This window comes from Suillus subalutaceus (genome assembly GCF_016647625.1).
Source record: "Suillus subalutaceus strain FC151 chromosome Unknown DFJ58scaffold_158, whole genome shotgun sequence".
NCBI classification, from domain to species: domain Eukaryota; kingdom Fungi; phylum Basidiomycota; class Agaricomycetes; order Boletales; family Suillaceae; genus Suillus; species Suillus subalutaceus.
In genome coordinates this window covers 53,359-65,199 of record NW_024540407.1, presented here as the reverse complement: position 1 = coordinate 65,199, position 11,841 = coordinate 53,359, and the positions used below count along the sequence as shown (strand labels likewise).

At 48.7% G+C, this 11,841-nt stretch overlaps 4 protein-coding genes across 4 annotated transcripts; 2 read left to right on the top strand and 2 right to left on the bottom strand.

The window, feature by feature from the left end:
- Positions 1-1,951: 1,951 nt before the first annotated feature.
- Positions 1,952-5,395, top strand: DFJ58DRAFT_733827 (thiamine diphosphate-binding protein; the record flags this gene model as incomplete). Its single annotated transcript, XM_041386356.1, has 17 exons — positions 1,952-2,408; positions 2,455-2,616; positions 2,666-2,847; positions 2,915-2,972; positions 3,030-3,078; positions 3,127-3,132; positions 3,180-3,289; positions 3,341-3,531; positions 3,590-3,826; positions 3,884-4,056; positions 4,106-4,200; positions 4,251-4,279; positions 4,325-4,381; positions 4,444-4,524; positions 4,574-4,657; positions 4,854-4,871; positions 4,922-5,395. 17 exons carry the CDS (start codon positions 1,952-1,954, stop codon positions 5,393-5,395), a joined length of 2,463 nt encoding a protein of 820 aa, XP_041238148.1.
- Positions 5,396-5,901: 506 nt separating this feature from the next.
- Positions 5,902-6,750, bottom strand: DFJ58DRAFT_668359 (uncharacterized protein; the record flags this gene model as incomplete). The annotated part of the gene is made up of 2 exons (XM_041382692.1): positions 5,902-6,035; positions 6,105-6,750. The coding sequence occupies 2 exons, from the start codon at positions 6,748-6,750 to the stop codon at positions 5,902-5,904; spliced, it is 780 nt and encodes a 259-aa protein (XP_041238147.1).
- A 1,554-nt stretch (positions 6,751-8,304) lies between these two features.
- On the top strand, positions 8,305-9,002 carry DFJ58DRAFT_846060 (uncharacterized protein; the record flags this gene model as incomplete). Its single annotated transcript, XM_041393239.1, has 5 exons — positions 8,305-8,327; positions 8,422-8,544; positions 8,603-8,621; positions 8,675-8,756; positions 8,842-9,002. 5 exons carry the CDS (start codon positions 8,305-8,307, stop codon positions 9,000-9,002), a joined length of 408 nt encoding a protein of 135 aa, XP_041238146.1.
- A 146-nt stretch (positions 9,003-9,148) lies between these two features.
- DFJ58DRAFT_861158 (uncharacterized protein) lies at positions 9,149-10,504 on the bottom strand (the record flags this gene model as incomplete). Its single annotated transcript, XM_041394037.1, has 6 exons — positions 9,149-9,683; positions 9,870-9,896; positions 9,965-10,067; positions 10,135-10,229; positions 10,284-10,394; positions 10,462-10,504. 6 exons carry the CDS (start codon positions 10,502-10,504, stop codon positions 9,340-9,342), a joined length of 723 nt encoding a protein of 240 aa, XP_041238145.1. The 3' UTR covers positions 9,149-9,339.
- Positions 10,505-11,841: the final 1,337 nt, after the last annotated feature.

Here is an 11,841-nt window from a genome sequence, read left to right as displayed (position 1 = left end):
GTTCACCACTGTCCTGTCTGAACTGTACCTCATCAGCCTCCGCCTGTTCTTTTTACTGCATGGGATTAGGGTTCAGCTCATCCTGCAGCAAGGGATTGTCCACTGGCACCACATCAGTGTCACTGGCCTCTGAGTTTGAGCTGCGAGGTGTGGGTGAGTCAGAGTCTCAAGAAGTCACTGTTATTCACACTGTTTTAGCGTCTTCAAGTCTCATCTATCAGAGTTGGTAGTATGGCCTGCCAGTGAAATACAATGTCAGTGGGCTGCAATGTAGTTGGATGAATCTAAGACATGCATACCGTGTTGAAAAATTTTAGGGTTCTTTTCCACATCTGTAATCACAGTTTAGGGTTCGGAATGCCGCAGCATGCATTCCGAACCCTAATGTATGGGTCTGTATTGATTATACATTAGTTCAACAATATAAGTAGGGTAAAGCGTAATTAAGTCCTTACCACTTGTTCACAGAGTTCAGATTTTCTTTATCTGAACACTAGAACCTGACAGTAGCCCCGTCTTTCTCGACCTGCTTGAGCCAATGAAGGATAGATAAGTACCTATATTTATGTCAGTAATATATGATAATGAACGCATGCCTTCAAAAAGTCTTAGAGTGTCTTGATGCAGCAGAAAAGAAGATCGAGAAGCTTTGCACCCGCAAGTGAATTTGAAAGCTTTCAGTTGCGCAGGTAGCTTGAGCTTGATTGTGTTGTGTTCTGCCATCATGATAGCATGAAACGACAACTCAGAAAATTTTTCAAAAATACTCACCTTCACCCAAGTCTACCGTAAAAAGAGGTCGAAAGGATGGATTTATGGATCTGGCTAGTGGTGGGATAACGAGTGTTTGAAGAGAATAAACCACGGTCGGGAAAGGTGTCACTGTGGGAAGTAAATACCCTGAAAGTAAGTGTGAGAAACACTGAATGACAAATCCCAGTGTTGTAGACACTGGAAAAAAAACCCGTTATTTTCAGTGTTCACGTCCGTCAGGGCTTAAAACACTGAATTACTTGATCAAATTATTCTATAAGGTATTGCCTTCGTCTTTTTTTTTTTCCAAGTCCGCGCGAGTCACATATATACTACGTCTTACCATAATTTCTAAAGGCCTTATGGCTTAACGGGTCGCGTGTCAGCCGGAATTCTCCGTGGTATTTCCAGTGCTTTGCAGGTTGTGAGTTCAACCCCACTTAATTGTATTTTTTTATTTGTGAATTTATTTGCGAAACAATACCATTTAATGTCAGTGTTTTTGACACTGAAAAATGTCACTTTCAGGGCTCTAGACACTGAATTCTGGCATAGCTTAACTTTTTGTTCTGACTATGACTGCGGTCATAATGCACAAAACCCTGAAAGTCAGTATTTTGAACATTGACTTTCAGGATTCTATACACTGACCTTCAGTGTTTTTACTTCCCACAGTGTGATCACCAGTCTAGACTGAAACTGGTTTGTTAAAAAGTTGGAATATTCAAATGTTTATAAATTTTAAAAGAGTTGGACTGAAGTACTTGTGATACATATCCATCGGCATGTTCCGACCGAAAATTGCGGGCTCACTACTAGTAGGACTCTTTTCCCTTCTCTTCCCCGCATTCATTCCCATTGTCTTGCTAAGACTCGACAAGGTCTTTAACGGTACCGATAAATCACCCCATGAACTCTGTCTCTGCGTTAGGGTCCATCTTCCGACTTGGAACGCTCTTGCAATTGCCCGCCTCACGCAACGCCCTAGTAGCCGCGTGCGCATAGTGCGCAGGAAGTATCATGACGAATCATTCGGATTCCGCAAAGCACGCGACCCTACCACCCCAGACTGCGTATGCTGTCTGAGTAGTTAGCACTTCACATACTCACCCGAATCCCTGATCAGATGCCTCGGACCATCTTACTGACCGTGCAACCAATGCTCCCCTGCTGAGGTATGCTGACTCTCTGCGCACGCATGGTCACAGCAGCGTCGGTCGACCCTCTTGATCTCCTCCGTCGCGGGCGGGCTGCCACACTCGATCCCATCCGTTATGGCCTCGACGACCCTGATCATACATGTGATATAGACGGTATCATCTGGACCGGTGAGGACCAACAGCAATGGACCCTTGAAAACATAACCTCCTTCCTCAACTCCGTTTACGTCGGCCGTATCGCATATGACTATATGGACCTCCCGAGCAAGACGGAGAGGCTGTGGTTTGCGAAGCTGTTGGAGTCTCAGAGCGCTTTAGAGCCAATGACTGTCATCGATGCGGGTAGACAGAAGAACATACACGCTTTGCTCGCCAAGTCAGAGGTGTTGGACAATTTCTTACAGGTCAAGTTTCCGAATTTGAAGAGATATGGTCTTGAGGGCGGGGAATCCATGCTGCCTGCATTGGACGCCCTATTTGAGGCAGCATCCAAGGGTCGGTTTCATTTCGTTCTTTGATATTATCGCTAACGCGCATGTAGCTGGCATAACTCAGCTTATCCTTGCTATGCCTCACAGAGGACGCCTTAATCTGCTTACTGGGCTCCTGGAATACAACCCTACTTCCCTGTTTCACAAAGTCAAGGGCGGTTGTGAAGTGGACGAATCCTTGGGTGTTTCCGGTGACGTCCTCAGTCATCTTGGTGCGCATCCTACATCCAATATCTGCGGAAGTTCTGACTATCACTCAAGTTGCATCCCCGACATTGCAGTACGGCGAAGCTGATGACATAAAAGTCTCGTTGCTGCCAAATCCATCCCATTTGGAGGCCGTGAGCCCTGTTGCGCTTGGAAAAGCCAGAGCGAAGCAATTTAGGTTGCTCAAGACCCTATCTGACGACAAAAATAACCAAGACTGCATGCTTGGTGATAAGGTATTGCTATGGGGTGTCTTTTGTTGGTCGAAGTGCTCACACGGGCCGCTAAGTTATGTGCGTCCAGCTGCATGGTGATGCCAGCTTCACAGGACAAGGAGTAGTAATGGAAACCCTTGGCTTGAGTTCGTAGCCTCAATACAGGTCTCACGAGTTGTAAAAGTTCAACGTGATATTCACAGGTGGTCTTCCACACTTCACAAGCGGCGGAAGTGTCCACATTGTCGTCAAGTATGTCTTTCAACTCTCTTGAATTACTGTTCTAATCTCTACCCACAGTAACAAGTCAATTGATACATACTTCCTTGAATTGATACTGACATAGGTTGTAGCATCGGATATACTACTCCCGCCTCCTCCGCCCGCTCTTCCTTTTACTGTAGCGACATTGCCAAGATGATCAACTGTCCAGTTCTGCACGTCAATGGAGACTGCCTCGAAGGTCCGTCCTTACCTCAATCATTACTCACAATCCCCATCTGAGTTCACGCAGATGTGGTTCGCGCTGTCGACATCGCCTTCAAGTACCGCAACCACTTCCGCAAGGACATCGTAATCGATCTCATTGTTTATCGCCGCTGGGGACACAATGAGCCTGATGAACCGGCATTCACGCAGCCGCTCATGTACGACAAAATTCGTTCCAGGAGTTCTGTCCCGAAGTTGTATGAGGATAAGCTCATCGTATGTCTGGTTCCGTTGTATTTTTTTTGAAGGGTGTGCTGACGGGTGTGTGTTCCAGTCGGACGGTGTGATCTCGGCTGAAGCAGCACGAGCTGTCCGAGACAGTTACAAAGCCTCGCTGAATGCTGCGCTAATGGATGTAGCGTCGTATCTCCTCCCTCCCGTGACTTTTGAGGGAGCGTGGAAAGGCATGGTTTGGCCAGCATCTCCTGCAGCACGTCAAGACGAGACAGGCATGAGCAGTACTGTGCTCAAGGACGTTGGCAAAGCCAGCGTACATGTCCCTGAGGAGTTCGTAAGTGCTGTGTATTCCATGTACGAGCAAAAGTGACACAGGCCCCGCCCGATGCAGGAAACCCATCCGCGGTTGAACAGGCATGTGAAAAACCGCCTCAAAAGCATTGAGGTCGGCGAAGGCGTCGACTGGGCAAGTGTGGAGGCGATGGCATTCGGCTCGCTGATGCTTGGGGGCTGCGATGTGCGTATCGCGGGGCAGGATGTTGGGAGGGGGACATTTAGTCATCGGTGCCGTCAATGCTACATTCGTGTATAAGGGAAACTGACACACCTGTAGCCACGCGATGTTGGTGAACCAGAAGACAGAGGGCGTGATTGTTCCGCTGAACCACGCTCTTACAGAGGCGAAGGGCAAGCTGGAACTAGCGAATAGTGAGTATCAATTTTTTTCTTCGAGATGTTGTCTTATTTTTTTTTGAAAGGCTCTCTCAGCGAGATGGCCGTACTTAGCGTAAGACTCTTTTCCCTTCCTAGTTTCAGTCTAACAGTATTGTAGTTTGAATATGGAGCATCTTGGGAACGACCTGATCTATTGCCCATCTGGGAGGCACAGGTACGTCATTATTTCCTTGCGACTGCCAAACTCGAAGCTAAAGAATTTTATTTTTGGTTCAGTTTGGTGACTTCTTTAACGGCGCACAAATCATTATTGACACGTTCATTGCGAGTTCAGAGAGTACGTCTTTGTGCTTGCTTGTTTTTCGTTAATGGCTTATCTCCCCACTCAGCTAAATGGCTGAAGTAGAGCGGTATCGTCCTGCTCCTCCCTCATGGTCTAGATGGTGCTGGCCCTGAGCATTCCAGTTGCCGTATAGAGCGGATGTTGCAGGTAAATCCGTTTCTCGGTTTCTAATGAATATCTATCAACACTTTGTTTTAGCTCACCAACGACTCATAAATTGCCCAAGGGAAATTGAACGTAAACATGCACGTAGTGTTCCCGACCACGCCTGCACAATACTTCCATATTTTACGCCGCCAGATCAAACGTAGCTACAGGAAACCACTCATCGTCTGCTCCTAAGGGACTACTTCGACTTCCTGTACGTGCTGTCCCAATGCCCTTCCTGCGTTACTAACATTAGACACGCAGGCCGCGTCGTCGAAGCTGACTGACATAGGCCCCGGAACAGTGTTCCAGCCCGTTCTCCAGGACCTGGCAACTGTCACCGACTCCAAAGCTGTCCAGCGCGTCGTGCTGCTCAGCGGCAAGATCTACTGTGACCTCGCAAAAGAGCGCGCAACACGCAACCTCCAATCGCACGTCGCCCTCATCCGCATCGAAGAGCTCGCGCCGTTCCCATTTGCTGCGCTTAGTGAAGCGCTTGCGCCTTATGTCAATGCTAATATGCAATCGGAGGTGCTATGGGTGCAGGAGGAACCTAGGAATCAGGGCGCGTGGAGTCATGTACAGGAGCGTATTGAGGAGGTATTGAAGGGATTGGGCATAGATGGTGGCGTGGCGTATAGGGGGAGGAAGGAAGACGCAGTGGCTGCGCCAGGGATTGGAAAGTTGTATGGGGCACAGCAGCTGGCTGTCATTGACAGCGCCTTTAAGGGGCTGTGAATGGTTGATTTGGCGTTTCGGGTTGTAGTACAAGACTCATTAATCCTTCAAGCCACTAAGTTCCCCAAGGGGGTCTTCAATGTTTTTATCATTCGAGCAATTCCATGTAGCTTAAGTGTGCTCATCATGCTTCAAGCTTCAGTCACGGACACTAATAAATTTGATGATACTACGATTGTTCGCGCAGAACTCTGCGTTGAGTGCATTTATTCCGTTTATTGTCACTTTAGGCTGGCTAAGACGTGAGTAGTGGTCACTGATCAAAAATTCATCACTTCGTCCAGTCAGCTCTGAGGGCAGTACAGCTAAGCTCTCATGGTTGGAGACAAATAGATTCTTTATGTGGCACGCCGCGACGTTCCTTAGGCTGACGGGCCTGTCGCTTCCAAATCCACATCAATAGGAAGAAGAAAATTACCATCAATATTCGGAGGGTTTACAACACAAAGAGATATACTACTATCGTTATCGCTTTTCATGATCCTGAAAAGAGGTAGTCGCGCCCGTTATGTGTGTGAACGTCGATATTGTAGCTGAGGTCCAGCGACGTTCGAACCAGCTTCAACAAAACTCTCAATTTGCAAGAGGTGAACTCCGAAGCGTGGCAGAACTTGACGAAGGAGACGATCTTGCAAGTAAACTACATGCAAAGTGCAAGACATGACTTCATAAGTCTATAGATGACGATTAGAGTGACTGAAAAACATACCTTGAACGTTGTAGTATAGTGTCCAGGGATCATCTAAGCGCTCATTGGTCGATAATGCAACAAGGCGAAGGAGAACTGCTTTCAAGTCGCCCGGCGATGGCTCATCCTGTCCATTGGGGAGGAAATATGTACGAAGGAGAGGGATTTTCTGACCGCGGCCGTCCCCAGGAAACCGCGGCTGGTTGACCAACCAGATGACTTTCTTTTTCCTGTTGAAGCAACCATTAACACGGAGAGCGCCTAGCGTCTGCTTGATCTCAGGGAGAAACACCGAGAGAGTGGCATGTACTGCAGCATCCACAATCTGAAGGGGGTTCGGTATTGATGCAGCAAATGAAGGGATCTTCGCATGATAACTCCCCACGTGAGACGGAAAATCTAAAAGCAATGACCAGTTCCCTGTGTACATCGAGGGCGGTGCGCTAAACGGCCCCCTGCCCAGTATAAGAACGTCTGCTTTCTTCGCTGAAGTTAGCCAATATGTTTCGCGAGACCTTACACCACTGAAGGCATGGATGTATGGGACAGAATACTCTGGTGCTTCAGGGTCGGGCAAGGTAAGAAGGGTATCCGACAAGACGTAATTATCCAGCGATGAACCAGTTTGCACGAGCTCTTCGACGGATGGCGAACTGATATAGCGCATAGGCTCCTCCTTAAGGAGGGGATTGTTGCGGGTGGCCCGTAAGCATAGATGGTGGTGGGTACAGAACTCCTTCCCGAGGCATGGAAATCGTTTGCCTTCGGATCTCTTCTGGTGATCGAGGAGGAGGTTGTGGAGGCGGTATACATGATTGCCGCCTACTATTGTCAGTCTTTTTCCTGCGAGGGAAGAGCACAGACACGAAATGGGCTTGATGGGAGAACCAGACACGTGGATCTGAGTGTCATCTCAAAGGGGCATTATCGATGGCAGGACAGGCGATGCAGATGACAAGGAGCATGAACCACATTGAGAGAGGTCAGAGAAACATTGTAGGAGTTCTTGAGTAGCTGCGTCGCATTGCTCGAGGAGGCGGGTCGAGAAGATCTCTCCCACTTGCACGGACGGATTCATAGCAGAACGCACGTAGTCATCCACAACGGTATCCAGTGTGTCCAGTATCTCTGCTGCCACAGTCCAGGCAGCGCTCTTGGGTTTCGAGACTGGTGTTGAAGCTGACCAGAGCCAGATCACAGTAGCACAGATGAATATGACCATTACCACACGATGTGAGAGTCCTCGCATCCTCCTGGGTCTGAAACCATACCAAAACATGATAGTCTTCGAAATCCTAGCTGGACCAAGTTCTGCAGGACGGACAACTTGTGAACTTGTGTCTGCCAGTAAAAATCGAACTCCGCGACACAATTCGTCTTACTATTAAAGGAAGAAGGTATACTGTATGTACGAAATGTACTGGCTATGTAGTAATCTAAAATGTGCATGATGGGTTGCCAGAGTAATACATACTATTGTCATTGATATCAATATGCCTAGCTGGGGGAGAGAAACACTTGCTGAAGATGTCGAGCTTTCAGTTGAAGGGCAGTGATGTGCCCGCAGTGCACAGGCTCCCACTACGTTCGTTCTGGACAAACAAAGACAAATAAATGACTCTTGATTCCTTCGACGTTCTGAATCTGACGAGATTTACATATGCAATACTTCACGTACGTGCACCGGCACCCGACGTCCTTGCTAAGGCCAGGGTATACATTCCCCGACGCATTTCATCTTTTACGCCCTACAAGTAACCATGCATGCTTAGAGATGTCGGTCCTGGAATGCTTTCAAGTTTCTCGCGAGTATCAACAGCCTATAAGCTCCATTATCGATATCGTAATTCTCACCCTTCTCCCCGTCCTCATCGCACCCACCGAACGCGATATACGCATCATCAATTAATGTCCTGAACCTACGGCGCTGCCACATCCTCTGACTCCACAGCATCACTGTCAGTTCCTCCCAAACTACGACGCGTCAAACTTCGCAGACATCAAGACCGTCGTATTCTCTCCTCCAACGATGATCGCTTTCGTATTGACCTGCCTTCGGAGCGGAAACGAAGACACCGTTACGCCGACCCTCCTATTTTTGCATTGGAGAGGATGAAGTGGGCCACAGAAATTGTCAATATGCACCACCCAATAACTATAATTTGCGACCAAGGACTCCGGACCTGCGTGCGTTAACTCAGACGCGCGTAGTAAGTGTATTATGAAGGCCCTCTCAACAGCTTCGTGAGTCGCAGCGACGCAGTCTACTTCTCCTAGCCTCATGCAATGCCACGCATCTATCACGAGTTCAATGCAGACTTATGGAACTCAATTGTAGATCCTTCTTGGTGACTCTCCAGAAACCCACTATCGAAGAGCTCCTTGACGAAGACACGTGTTGTGACACCCCGTCCGATATCACCCTCAAGTTAATGTCATCCACCGTGCTGGAACTTCTCATGTTAGCTCTATCTTTCTGTTTAGGCGTTTGTAGGCCTGTAGACGGGCAAGATATATAGTATAGATATCAAGAAACGGGTATGCTCGTTTGCCTAACTGGTATCTTCCGCCGCTGATTATATTTCCTGTAGCTCATTACTGCACCAGAAGTTATATCTGTTTTGCCCGAAGTTCCGATCCTTGGAGACCTCTTAAACAACCTTTACGACTTTGGTACGTTTCTTCGCGCCCACAATCCACTTCCGAGGCCCCTGTTTGTCTGATGTGATTGATAATGACTGACATGTCGTGCCCATAGCGACCCTCGAGCAGATGTATCTGCCCTCGCGACTTCTCTCGCCTCATACCCGTTACTATGTACGAGAGATGCCCATTTTTGCATACAGCCAACTTCTCGAGTCCTACCGCAGCCTCACTCTTGAAAGCCTTACGGTCACCTTTTGTTTACATGTAATTTAGGTCTGTGGTAGCGTGCCCTTGCATCAATCGAATATGATATCCACCCTGCCATCCCCTTGTGCCCACGTTATAAAGATCAACGACTAACTTTATCGACGTGTCACTATCACGCTGACCTTTGCAAACTGAAATCCTTCTGCAGAGAGTTTCTTTATTTCAGAGACATGTGCAACGGCAATCGATTAACCTCGTCTCTGGAAACGATCTCTACATCCCGCCTCGATTATAATTACTCTTACAGGAACGGAACTCCAAGGGCTAGTCGATAACCAAAATAACCATCCTGATTCCCTACCCAACACCTGTATAATATCCTCTCCATCTCCAACCCCAATGCTCATGGCACGCAGCCTTTTAGCGCCTCGCTTCTTCCCTCCAATCCCCAATCTGGGTGCCTCTCGCTCTCGGCATCTCCTGCAGCCACGACGATGGAAGGGAAGTCGATGGCAGGTCCACGCGTCACGGCGTCGTTGGTAAGGACAGTTGAAGTAGAGGCAATGAGTGTACCCCCAGCAGTAGCCACGGGGATATGGACGAGCTCGCCGTCGATGTTGAGTGGGCCGGCAACACTAAGAGGAATAGGGATGTAGCAGACGACGCACGAGCGGAGAACACGGGAGTAGTCGTAGTTGTGCGTGGGGATATCCGAGTACTCGAGTGTCTGGGTGAGATTTGCACGGGCTAGATATCATATGAGGGCTCGTGTCTATGAGGAATGATGAATGTGGACTTATAGATCGATGCGTGACGAATGGCTGGAAGTTTACGTCGATATCTGAGTCTGGTTGGTTGCAAAGTCCAAGCGTGCAGGACCCGGGATGGGATGTTTTGGGCACCAGTCGTGCAGTTTTGATGCGGGAGACGAACGGAGTGGAGCGGGAGCGAGCTGTAGGTCTGTAGAATAGGATGACAAAAGATTGAAGTCAGCCGGTGCTACGGAAAAAAAGTTGTGGAGGGATTACCTCCTCCTCCCCCCCTAAGCCACCCAGAGCGAAGTTTCCGGGTATAGCTCGAGCAGGTTTGAGCCGGGAAACGAACGGAGTGGAGCGGGAGCGAGCTATGGGTCTGTAGAGTAGGATGACAAAAGGTAGAGGTCAGGAAGTGCGATGAAAAAAAGATATGGATGGATTACCTCCTCCTCCCCCCCTAAGCCACCCAGAGTGAAGTTTTGGGGCATAGCTCCAGCAGTTTTGACCCGGGAGACGAGCGGAGTAGCGCGGGAGCGAGCTGTATATCCGTAGGGGTGATAGGGTGACACTTGCAGGGGTGGGCCCGACGCACCAAATATGTAGGACTTGGGTGCCTGATTTCCAGCATCTCCTCGGTTTGACGTTGACGGACACGTAAATGCCTGCGGGTATGCGGCTAGAGGGTGCACAGAGATTTTTTCCGCTAATGACTGTAAATAGATTGTGAAGATCGTAAAACAAATAGAACAAGGTGATACGGAGTGGCCCACCTTCAAGTCTGATAGATTGGCCTTCCGATGTACTGGCAGTCATAATGACACAATGAAGCAAATGGCACAAGGACGTGGATGGGCTGAGAGGTACGGAATGAGTGGTGGAACAATGATAGGTAGGGATATGAACTGGGGATCAAGCTTGTTGGAAGTGAGGGTATGAGGCATACTCCACGTGCATTTGCATACCACTGATGGTTGGTCGGCACGATAGACGCTTGTCCTGAGATTACACTGAGCGCCTAGAACAAAGGTGACAAGGTCACTGTATTCGCGAAAACGGGACACCCAGGCTACTCTTACGTAGGTGGTTGGAGTGATCACACCTCAGAGTACCTTCAGATGCTGGAGTCCTTGGAGTCTAGGTCGACTTTCCGGTGTTTGCCGAGGGTGAGCGCTTGAGCACTCACTTCACTCATACAACTGTCCATAAATACTCCGAGTCCGGAGGATGTCAGGACTCAGCATTCGGTGTCGGCGTCAGAAAAGGCACTCAATTTGGACCGAGTCATAACTTTGGATCGTTATCCGCGGGTCTTGGCTTTGGCATGGTGAAAGAACCACTATGTAACTCAAATGTAACTCAGAGTTGCTGATGGAAATGAGTTCCTCTACATCTCATTCCCAACTGCTACTGGAACAAGCGCGGATCGACACGACATTATATGTATCCAGACTACCCCCATGTCTTTTAGATCGGGACGCACACATCCTCGGTTGTCACTTTGAAGGGAATGCACCTGCCGGTACCATATCTCAAAGCGGGCTTGTCGTGATATGGAATTGCACACTACCCCTTCCCGATGTCCTGCTGTCAAACTTAGCCTGCGCTTTTCACAAAGCTGATCTCGGTCTTGAACTCACTTTCTGTCCCAGTTTCTTCTGGCTCGCCCCGATTCGTGGCATGTCCAGCATAGTGTCGTCGTGGCACTTCTCGATCGTGTAAATCCATGTTCGGCTATCGGTAAGGAATCCCAATGCGGGAGGGACTCGGGAGCCCTTTGTGTCCGAAGAAGCCAACGACGATTTCCACTTCCACTTTTCATCCTTCCCTTCCGTAGATACTGGATCCACAGATTAGTGAGATCACTCTATACTCGACCTCATAATTCTCATCCTCGAACAAGCCCGAAAGTTAAACACGCAGTCGTACCTTCATAACCCCTCAATTCTCTCCCACAGCCTTCTTCCGTGCCATAGACGAGTTCCGCTCACGGACAGAAATCACCGACCAAGGCACAAGCACAGACTCCTGGTACATTGGCTCATCACTCATATACGGCGAAGTAGTCTCCAGCACACAATCAATGTTTGATAATTGCGTCTTATTCAATCACGTCCATCGCAACACCCACTAAGACACCCCCAGAAACCCAC